A 12151-nucleotide genomic window follows, 5' to 3' on the forward strand; every position below is an offset into this window, starting at 1 on the left:
TCGGCCCCCACCCAGGGACCTGCGAGCTTCAGACGTCCACAGGACCCGCGGCCGAAGCCTCCGAAGGCGTCGCAACCGCACTCGCAGCACCACCACAGCCAGTTAGCTCTGCAGGTGGTGAGTACAGTCCGCGGGCTCTGCGAACCAGAGCCCAGGTGGTCCCAGCTGGAGGCCACCAGCTCCAGGTGTTTGGCCGATGGTAGGCCGCAACGTGACCGGAGACACGACCCAGAAAAAAGGTTGCATCTCCGTTCGGAAGAGACAATTTTTATAGTTCCCCCCCACCCCCCAAACATAGTACACAACCACAAAAAAGATTACATCACATCCAACACTTACAATTAAGACAAAAGACAAAAAAAAAAAAAAAGACAAACGGACTGCAGGTGACTGGCAGCTGCTGCGCAGCGCCACCACACGACTTTACAGTGGTAAAGTTCACAATAGATTTATCAGAGAAATAAGAACTCAAGAAAAGTGTATTGAATTCAAGATTTGGGCAGCAATAAGGTTTTACAGGTTGTGGTGACTCAAACAGTGTGTTTGAGATTCCATAAGGCTCTGTGAGAGGCCCTATCCTTGCTCTTTGTGGTGCTGTTTGCAGAATGTACAAAAACTAATCATGTGATTGATACTGAGAAAGGCAGTTATACACTACAAAATGTGAACCAAGGACCCAACAAAGAGGATTCAATTCAGAGAAGTGAGAACAAGACATTTGAGGAAAGAAAAAAAGACAGGGAAACACTGAGGAGGTAGAGACATGCAGAGAGAAGTTAGGGGGACATATCCACAAATCATGGATGGCAGTAGACTGGCAGATTTAAAAAGTAGGAACTGGATAAAGGATTTGCGTTTATTGACGAGAGCACAAAATAGAAGAGTAGAGAGTTCATGGAAGACCTAGAAGACATGATTAGGTCATTTTAGGGAATACTCTGTACAGGAAAAGTGTAATAGTATAAGGAGGGTGCAGAGCCACTTTGAGGATGTTGCTTTGAAAGGATTTCAGGTCAAAGAAGTTTAGTTACCACAGAAAAGGATTGCTAGTCAAAGGATGTTTTCTTCAGTCGTAGAAGCTCAAGGTATATTAATGTGAGCAGTCTGGACATCACATGAATAAGAGCCTATTTCCTTTCTTCTTCTTAAGCCCGTGGCTCCTCAAGGGAGCACAGGCCATTGACAAATATCCTCCACCTCACTCGGTTGTTGGCGGTTCTTTCAAGATCCCCCCAGTTGAGCCCACTCCCAGACATTTCTGCCTGGACACCCCTTCTCCAGCTGTTCCTGGGGCGACCTCTTTTCCTTTTTCCTTGGGGGGTTCCATTAATTTCAAGGAACAGGGGGAAGGATTACATTGTGAGGAAATATTTTAACCAGAGAGCAAAGTTCTACAATGTAATGTGTAGGAAAGAACTGCAGATGCTGGTTTAAATTGAAGGAACACACAAAATGCTGGAGTATCTCAGTGGGACAGGCAGCATCTTTGGAGAGAAGGAATGGGTGAAGTTTCGGGTCAGGTCTGAAGAAGGGTCTCGACACGAAACGTCACCCATTCCTTCTCTCCAGAGAAGAGCTGCCTGCCCTCTGAGATACTCCAGCATTTTGTGTCTACCTTCTACAATGTAAAACAAGTGTTTGCAGTTGTAGATGCTACATTTAAAATAAATACCTGGACAAGCATTTGAGGTACTGTGATAACATGACCAAGATCTGAAAAATGGGATTAGCCTTAAAGCTCCATTTTTTTCAGGACGGCACAACAACGCAGCTGGTAGAGCAGCTGCTTCACAGCACCAGAGAACTGGGGTTGATGCCAACCTCGGGTGCTGTCTCGGTGGAGTTTGCACTCTCTCCCTACTCCGGCTTTGATTTTGAATTGAATACTTTATTGTCACATGTGACAAGTCACAGTGAAATTCTTTGCTTGCATATCCAAGGTATACAAATAGTCGCCCATAAAGGGTGCTTACAAAGTTACTAATCCCCCCCACCCCCATTATTCTTCCCCTCCCTCCCTCACTACGGTCTCCCCCAGGCTGAGTCCTCCATTGTCTACAGTTCTTCCCCCTCCCTCATGGTGGTCCCCCCACACTGGGTCCCCATTGTTCCTCCCCTTCCCTCACGGCGGTCCCCACGCCGGATCCTCCATTGTTCCTTCCCTCGGCAGCAGCATCCTCACTTCCGCGGGTTTGTCCTCGTCCGTTGGTCGACGCCATCATCGACCGCCGCAGCGACCACTTCACTATCGTTGGCGGGTCCTCTCCGGACACATCTGTGGTGCAGACTCAGGCCCCAGCCACGGGCTCCGCAGACCCAGGCACCGATGGCCGTGGGCTTCATTGATCCGCAAGGCCCAGGCTGCGAGGCTCTGGCCTCGGCTTTTCAGCGGCACCTCCAGAAGGCATCTGCCACGGCAGCACCTCCGGAAATGACTCCCTCTCACTCCCCAAAGACGTGCGAGTTTGTAGGTTAATTGGCCTCTGTAAATTTTCTGTAGTGTGCAAGGAGTGGATGAGAAAGCAGGATAACATAACTAGGGTGAACGCGTTATCAACAGGTGCCATGGACTTGAATGGGCTGAAGGGCCTTTATCTTTCAATCATTTAATCAATTTTGGCTGGCATGGACCAGATAACCTTTTGGTGTTACATGACCCTAAGGTTCTGTACATATTTAAAAGCTCCAGTCGAGAAGCATTTTTATCCTGCACTTTGGTATTGATTAAAAACCACTTAATTTATAATCTTTCAGATATTCTCCTCCCAAAACAGCTGTCAGAAAAAAAACACTTTCTTACCGTTTCAGAGAAACCAGCATTCTCTACTAGGACCTGTCTGACTTCTAAGAGGGAGATGTCACGTAGAGCCATCATGCACACTTTCTAAGGGGCACAAAGAAAAATACAAAATGGATGACAATGAATGAATGGAAATGTTTACATTCCTATATGAATTTTGTCATATCAATGCAAAGATACAAAAATTGAAGCTCAATGTAAAACCTTTCACAAGCTGAGTTGTTGTTTACCTATATCTTGTTGCTCTAAGATTGTCCATGACAGTCCCACAGGATAGTACATTGATGAGGCTTGTGCAACATATTTGATGAATTGGCAGAAACAGTGCAGAGACAGCTTTTATCATGTCAATTTTTCTGCATATTGACTTAGCTTAGTGTTTCCAAGATAATGATTCAGCCAATGCCTCATTAGGCGCAGGAGACTCCAATGGTTTAAAAAAAGAATTTATTATTTCAACGGGGTTCTTAATTTTAAATAGACATAGAATGCAGGAGTAACTCAACGGGTCAGACAGCATCCTGGAGAACATAAATTGTTGACGTGGGGACCCTTCTTCAGACTACCTTCCACCCTCTCTAGACCTTTTTTCCAATTGCCGGTGCATGACCGACTCGACTTCTCTATCCCCTTACCCACTCCAACCTCACCCCCTCTGAATGGAATCCACACTGGATTTCTTAATTACTTGTATGTTTAATATTGCAGATTTGCTGGAACTTTACTGTTGAGCATATTGTATCTGATGGAGTCTTGAATGTTCTAGGCATAGAAAGTAGGTGCAGAAGTAGGCCATGCGACCCTTCAAGCTAGGACTGCCATACAATATGATCATGGCTGATCACCCAGAATCAGTACCCTGTTCCTGCTTTTCCCTCATTTCCCTTGATTCTGTTAGCCCAAACAGCTATTTTTAACTCTCTCTTAAATACAGCCAGTGATTTCGCCTCTACTGCCTTCTGTGGCAGAGAATTCCAGATTCACAACTCTCTGGGTGAAAACGTTTTCCTCATCTCAGTCCTCTCATCCTTCTAAATTCTAGTGAATACAAGCCCTGTCAATCCATTCATCGTGTCAGTCCCGCTATCCCGGGAATTAACCTGGTGAACCTACACAGCACTCCCTCAATAGCACCTTCCTCACATGAGACCAAAATTGCACATAATACTCGGGGTGCGGCCTCACCAGGGCCCTGTACAACTGCAGTAGGACCTCCTTGCTCCTATACTCAAATCCTCTCGCTCTAGGTGGAAGCAGTTTAACTTCAGCACACATCAGTCATGCGAAGAACGAGCCACTCACTGTCAGCCGCACCTCCATGTATTTGGCATGAATCAGAGAATGAGAGCACCGTCAAAGCAAAGATTGATATTATAATATTGATTTGTGGCAATAACAGTTGAATTTAAGACTGTTTAGGTTTCACACAATGAGAAAAGAGACATACATTGTTGCAAGCAAAAGAAGTTCAGATGAGGGAGTATTTTTCAAAACAAAAAAGGCAAATAGTCTGGTTATCATTAACTCTGGTCTTTGTCCAGCATGGTCAGGAAGGACAGAGCACACCTGCATAAAAGTTCACAGTAGACACAAAAAGCTGGAGTAACTGAGCGGGCGGGATGGGCAGCATTTCTGGAGAGAAAGAATGGGTGACGTTTCGGGTCAATACCCTTCTTCAGACTGGATAAGGATAAGGGAAAAGAGAGATATAGACGATGATGTGGAGAGATAAAGAACAATGAATGAAAGATATGCAAAAAAGTAATGATGATAAAGGAAACATGCCATTGTTTGCTGTTTGTAGGGTGAAAATGAGAAGCTAGTGCGACTTGGGTGTGGGAGGGATAGAAAGAGAGGGAATGCCGGGGCTACCTGAAGTGAGAAAAAAATCAATATTCATACTATTGGGGTGTAAGCCCCAAGCAAAATATGAAATTATGTTCCTCCAATTTGCGTTTATCCTCACTCTGACCTGGACAGAAAGGTCTATGTAGGAATGGGAAGGAGAATTAAAGTGTCCGGTAGATCAGGTTGGTTCAGGCGGGCTGAGCGAAGGTGTTCCGCGAAACGATCGCCCAGTCTGCGTTTGGTCTCGCTGATGTACAGGAGTCCACATCTTGAACAACGGATACAGGAGATGAGGTTAGAGGAGGTGCAAGTGAACCTCTGCCTAAACTGAAAGGACTGTCAGGGTCCCTGGACAGAGTCGAGGGAAGAGGAATAGGGACAGGTGTTGCATCTTCTGCGGTTGCAGGGGAAGGTACCTGGGGAGGGGGTGGTTTGGGTGAGAAGGGATGAGTTAACCAGGTAGTTGTGGAGGGAACGGTCTCTGTGGTAGGCGGAAAGGGTGGAGATGGGGAAATGTGGCTAGTTCACAGATTCATCTGGAGGAAGGAAAAACAAAGGCAAAGGCAGCACAAAGATACAAGATCACCAATGATTTTAATGGGGTCAGTGAAAATGGAAATGAAGTACTGTAACAACCAAATTTAGTTTACAAAGCAAGTGAATGCGCAGAGTGTGGTAAATAGATTGGTAAACTATAATATAATAATAATATATTCCTTTATTTGTCCCACACCGGGGAAATTTGCAGTGTTACAGCAGCAAAGTGGATAGCAAGAGACATTCATTATAAATAAAAATAAAGATAAGCAGGAAGGAAGGAAGAAATATATCCCTAGTGTGTGTTAATGTGCGGGGAGCGCTGGGCAGCGCGGACTCGGCGGGCCGAAGGGCCTGTTTCCGCGCTGTATCTCTAAATCTAAATCTAAATCCACCACCATCTCCCTGGTTTTCCCCAAGTTTAGCTAGATGAAGGAAACATGTTCCCAATGTTGGGGGAGTCCAGAACCATGGGCCACACAATCTAAGAATAAAGGGGAGGCCATTTAAAACTGAGGTGAGAAAAAACCTTTTCACCCAAAGAGTTGTGAATTTGTGGAATTCTCTGCCACAGAGGGCAGTGGAAGCCAAATCACTGGATGAATTTAAGTGAGAGTTAGATAGAGCTCTAGGGGCTAGTGGAATAAAGGGATATGGGAAGGCAGGCACGGGGTATTGATTGGGGACGATCAGCAGTGCTGGCTCGAAGGGCCGAATGGCCTCCTCCTGCGCCTATTTTCTATGTTTCTATAGTCCTTTGTCCTCACACACTGTGGTCGGTTGGTGAGGTAATCCAGAATCCAGGATGTGAGGTAGTAATTCACTCTTGTGTGCTCCAGCTTGCCCCCCAGAGGCCCAGGTTGGATGGTATTGAACGCACCGGAGAAATCAAAGAACATGATTCTCACAGTGCTACCAGGCTTCTCCAGGTGCAAAAGAGTTCTGTGTCGTATGTAGATGATGGCGTCCTCCACCCCAATGCGAGTCTGGTAGGTGAACTGCAGCGGATCCATTGATGGTCTCACCAGGGGGCGGAGATGGGCGAGGACCAGTCGCTCCAGTGTCTTCATCAGGTGTGATGTCAGTGCCACCGGCATGTAGCTGTGGAGTTCCTTCGGGTGCGGTGTCTTTGGTACCGGTACCATGCAGGATGTTTTCCACAGTTGTGGAACTCTCCCCAGTTTCAGGCTCAGATTGAAGACGTTCTCCACTATTCCGCACAGCTGGTCTGCACAGGACTTGAGGAGACTCGAGCTGATGCCGACCGGACCAGCTGGCTACGGGTACAGATAGTCAAATGGAAAGGATGGATGTGTTGGCTTTAAAAGAAAATATATTCCTGGATGCAAAGTGTTTAGGATGGAAAGGCTAGGTACAGCGGTAATGATTAAAAAGAATATTCAGTTACCGGGGTGAGAGTGGGTAAAAGAAAGAGATCAAGGATAGAAGCAGTTTGGTTTGAGCTAAAAAAGAATCAAGGAAACGGTTTAGGGAAGAATAAGAAGGAGGCATGGATCAAGTATCAGCAAATGTGATCAAGTGTATTCCTGGAGAAGTTTTAGGAACCTAGGAGTGTGCTAAAAAATGAAACCAGGAGGGAAAAGAGGGACAGAAGATTGCTCTGGCAGATGACATTGCGGATATCCTAACAGATGTTATATGTACATAAAGGGTAACCAGAGGGAGAAAGGGAACCCTCAAGAATCAAAGCCTTTAACTGTGCGGAGCCACAGGATTAAGGCAAGGAGTAAGGCAAGGCAAGGTCCTCAATGAGTATTTCCCCTTTGTTTTGATGTAAGTGGATGATCCATTGGTGTCCTGGGTCACCAACTACCTGACTGGATGCTCACAACATGTCAGGCTACAGAACTGTGGCAGTAAGCAACACAGGGGCCCCACAGGGGACAGTCCTCTTTCCCCTCCTGTTCACCATCTACACCTCGGACTTCAGATACAAATTGGACTCCTGTCACCTGCAGATATTTTCGGATGACTCTGGAATTGTGGGCTGCATCAGTAAGGGGAGGGAAATTGAATACGGAGATATAGTCAACGATTTTGTTGAGTGGTTTGGCCTGTATCACCTGCAGCTTAACACCGACAAGACTAAGGAGTTAGGACAAGACAAGGACTTTAGGAGGAGAGGAACCCCCCCTGAACGCCGTATCCATCAAGGGTGTGGATGTGCAGTTTACCAAGGAGTACAAAGACCTTGGAGTTTACCTGGACGGTAAACTGGACTGGTCCAGGAACGATGAGGCACTGTGACCAAAAGGTGTGGTTGCTGGGCCCATTGCTGATTGTTATCCTATATCAATGATTTGGATGAGAATGCAGAGACATGATTAGCAAGTTGGCAAATGACACTAAAGTAAGTGGTATTGAAGATAGTGAAGATGGTTGTCAAAAATTGCAGCAGGATCTTGACGAGTTTGTCAGGTGGGCTGAGTAATGGATGATAGAATTTAATACAGAGAGTGCGCGGTGTTACACTTTGGGAAGGACCTACACAGTGAATGGTAGGGCTCTCAGGAGAGTTGTGGAGCCGAGAATTCTACAACAGGTACATAGTTCGTTAAAAGTCGAATCACAGGTAGATAGGATGGTCAAGAAGGCTTTCAGCACATTAGCCTTCATCAGTCAGAGAGTATTGAGTATAAAAGTTGGGCACGCATGTTGCAGTTAAATAAGATGTTGGTGAGGCTACATTTAGAGTATTGTGTTCAGTTCTGTGCAACATGTTATAAGAAAGATGTTAAGCTGGAAAGAAGCTGCAGAGAAGATTTATGAGAATGTTGATAGGACTCAAGCGAGAGGTTGAGCAGGCTTGGACTTTATTCCTTGGAACAAAGGAAGAGGGGTGATCTTACGATACGATAGAACTTTATTTACATGATACATGTTGCAAGACACAAGATATATGAAATATGAAATTAAAGTAACGAGTGGAAAGGAGAGGTTGGGGGGGGGAGAAAGGAAGTCAGTCTGATGACCCATTGCAGTTCGCCTACCGCCACAACAGGTCCACGGACGATGCCGTCACCCTGGCTCTATACACATCGCTGAACATCTGGATAAGAGGGACACCTACGTCAGACTCCTATTCATAGACTACAGCTCTGCCGTTAACACCATTATAACATCCAAGCTCATCACCAAACTCGCAGGACTTGTTATTAGCACTCATCTCTGCAACTGGATCCTCGACTTCCTATCCAACAGACCTTGGTGAGGATAGTGACAAATCATCCTCTACGATAATCCTCAACACTGGTGCTCCGCAAGGAAGCGTTCTCAAACCCCTTCTTTACTCCTTGTACATCCATGACTGTGCAGCCTTGTACAAATCTAATTCAATCTACAAATTCGCAAACTACACCACCACTGTGGGACTGATATCAAATAATGATGAGACGGAGTACCGGAAGGTGATTGAGAACCTCAGGTCCTGCAGTTGAGACAACCTTTCTTTCAATGTCAGCAAGTCAAAGGGGATAGTGATCGACTTCAGGAAGCGAAGGGGTACACATACCCTAGTTTGCATTGAAGGCACCGAAGTACAGATGGTTGAAAACTTCAAATTCCTAGGAGTAAAGATCACCAACAATTTCTCCTGGACCACCCATAATGAAGCAACAACCAAGAAATCACACCAACGTCTCTACTTCCTCAGAAGGCTAAGGAAGGTCGGCATGTCTCCAACAACTTTCACCAACCTCTACAGATGCGCCGTAGAAAGCATTTTATCGGGATGAATCACAGCTTGGTTTGGGAACAGCTCCATCCAAGACTGCAAGAAATTGCAGCGAATTATGGACACAGCCCAGACCATCACACAAACCAACCTCCCTTCCATTGACTCCATTTATACCTCACGCTGCCTCGGCAAGGTCAGTAGCAGAATCAAGGACAAGTCACACCCTGGCCATTCCCCTCTCCCATCGGGCAAAAGGTACAGAAGTGTGAAAACGCACACCTCCAGATTCAGGGACAGCATCTTCCCAGCCGTTATCAGGCAACAGAGCCATCCTACCGCAATTAAAGAGCAGTCCTGAACTACTTTCTACCTCATTCGTGACCCTCAGACTATCTTTGATCGGACTTTACTGGCTTTATCTTGTACTAAATACCAAATGTTATTTCCTTATCATGCATCTGTACACTGTGAATGGCTCGATTGTAATCATGTATTGTCTTTCTGCTGACTGGTTAGCACGCAACAAAAGCTTTTCACTGTACCTCGGTACACGTGACAATAAACTAAACTGAATGAGATGAGGCATGTTAGTCAGTGTGGGCATGTTGGGTCAAAGGGCCGGTTTCCATACTGTATGACTCAATGAAACATTATACGGTTGGTTGTATTCTACAGATCACTATGAATATAATGCTGGCTATTAATTATTCCAATGTAAACTGGGTTGGCAATATCCAAAGACCAACCAGCATTATTGTTACCGGTGTATATCTTACAGCAAATCTGCCAAATGTTTACATGTGACCATCAAGCCAAGCATTATCTGCTTCAGCTTTGAAAGCTCAATCCCAACTTGATACTCACCGTCTGGGAAGGCACAATCATGCACATTTTTGTATTGTAAAAGAGGACAATAACAATGCCATTGACCCAAACATTAATCCATTTGTCCATACAGAGAATTTCAGATGCTGCTTTTATGCTAGCGAGGTCAGATATACAAACTGCCCCTACAGATGGTCTCGCAATTCCTGTCTAGGGATATTTGAACTAAAATTGTCACAATATGCAAAATGGATGTCTCCAACAATATAAATGCATCAGGTTCAATGTAATTAAGGTCCAGAATTAATGCTTAACCACACTGTCAAACCAATGACATGGAAAAACTACTGGCTATGCACTCCAGAGATCTTAAGCAATTCCAACTTGTCATTTCTGCTTCTATAATAAATAGCACTGTTAGATGTTTGCATGTGCATTGAACAATGTAAACAACATCCTACACTGAAAAATTGGTAAGAATTTAGTATGGGTCACTGAATTCCTTTGGCTAAGACAGCTGCCAATTTAGTCACACTGGAGCCATCAAACAAAATGGTCATTCATTCTTGTACTCAGTCTGTTTATATTTATATTTGTGGAACCGTTAGCATGCGAAGACTCAGAAGATTGGAGGGTGGCTAATGCCGTTGCCCTTAGTTAAGCGGGGCATCAAAGAAAAGCTGGGAACTACAGACCTCAGTGGTGGAGATTGGTTGGAGGGATTCTGAGGGACAGGATCCACCAGCATTTGGATAAGCAGGAACTGATTAGAGACAGTCAGCATGGCTTTATAGTTTTCTTTCCTGAACAAATGTAGTAATTGTGCACGAGAATTCAGTGGTGTGCTTCAGGACACCTTTTGCTTCTCAATTTCTCATCATTGAGGAAGAATCACTGAATAGTTTACAAACCATTCACATCATGACTAGTACTCCAAAAACCCTGCATTAAAGATTCCAAAATAGAATCCACTGGTGGCCGAGAAACTGATTTTTTCAAAAATTGTATTTAAAAAATGCTCATCTGTAATACAACCACCACATGCTTGCATTAATCAAACCCCTTCACTGTTGTCCTACTATATTCTTCCCCAGTGTTCTCAGTGTAACTCCGGTCCCACAGCAAGGTGGTTGGCTCTTCAATTGCCCTTTAAAAATTGATTGACAGGCACTCTTTTGGCAAGACAATAAACCTACAGACTGAAGAAGGGTCTCGTCCCAAAACATCACCCATTCCTTCTCTCCAGAGACACTGCCTGTCCCGCTGAGCTACTCCAGCATTTTGTGTGTGAACCTACAGACCACCCTGGTGCCAGATTCAAACAATAACAAGACTGGGAGTGCGTGCACCAAAGTTCTTCTCATAAAGTGCCATGGTCTAGTCAAGCATATCTTTGAGCGGTATCTCGGATACCTCCACCACAATCTTTCTGTACATTCTGCCTCAGTTTTGGGAAGCCAAAGATGTACAGGTTGGTAGGTTAAATGGCTTCAGTAAAAATTGTAAAATGTCCCTAATGTGTAGGATAGTGCTAGTGTTCACTAGTTGGGTCAAAGGGCCTGTTTCCGCACTGTATCTCTGAAGTCTAAAGCACTGAAGTATGTGATCGGCAGAAAATGGCCCAATGTCACACCTGATCAGGCCAGGGAAATTTATCGACCTTCATATGCATCAGGAACTTCAGCACCTCTTCAACCGTAATATTGACTGCTCTCAAGACACTTCTATAGACTGCCCCAAGTTCCTGTCCTCATGTCTTTCTCCACGATAACAACAGAGGAGAAATACTCGTTGAGGACCTTGCCCATCACCTGTGGCTCCATGCAGAGTTGACCATTTTGATTTCTGAGGGGTCACACTCTCTCTCTGGTAACCCTTGTTCCCCATTATCGAATTATAAAATCTCTTGGGATTATCCTTAATGCTATCTGCCAGAGCTATCTCCTGTCCCCTTTTTGCCCTCATGATTTCTTTCAGCTTGCATCTTTGATCCTGAAATTCCTCCAGGCATGCACTGGATCTCAGCTGCGTGTATCTGCCCCATGCCTATTTCTTACTCTTGACCAGAGCCTCCATTTCCCTTTTTGTTCCTTCAAATATGAATATTGAAAGTGTTCCATCAAATATGGGTTCCATTAGCATTATCTGTCTCCAAATTTCCTCAAAACAGTGAATTTCATGAAATATGGAAGACTGGACAGTGATTATCCTAAGACCAAGAGGACAGTGAAACTGAAATCAATGGGAAACGTGGCTAGAGTCATGATGTGATAGAATCGGAGGGGCAAGAGGTGGGGGTGTTGTATTGCTTGTCAGGGAGGATATCACAGCAGTGCTTTGGCAGGACAGACTAGAAGGCTCGATTAGGGAGGCTGTTTGGGTGGAACTCAGAAATGAGAAAGGTTTAGCAACACTTATAGGGGTGTATTATAAACCGCCAAATA

General features: G+C 45.0%; 1 protein-coding gene across 1 annotated transcript in view; it reads right to left on the bottom strand.

Moving 5' to 3' along the window:
- Nucleotides 1-12151, bottom strand: part of LOC144592990 (protein NDRG1-like) — a 94842-nt gene that overhangs the window by 70973 nt on the left and 11718 nt on the right. The window contains exon 2 of the mRNA XM_078398403.1: nt 2801-2884. Within this exon, the coding sequence (XP_078254529.1) occupies nt 2801-2875 (75 nt within the window). The 5' untranslated portion in view covers nt 2876-2884. The remainder of the gene's footprint in view (nt 1-2800; nt 2885-12151) is intronic.

Source organism: Rhinoraja longicauda, chromosome 4 (genome assembly GCF_053455715.1).
Source record: "Rhinoraja longicauda isolate Sanriku21f chromosome 4, sRhiLon1.1, whole genome shotgun sequence".
In the NCBI taxonomy this organism is placed as follows: Eukaryota; Metazoa; Chordata; class Chondrichthyes; order Rajiformes; family Arhynchobatidae; genus Rhinoraja; species Rhinoraja longicauda.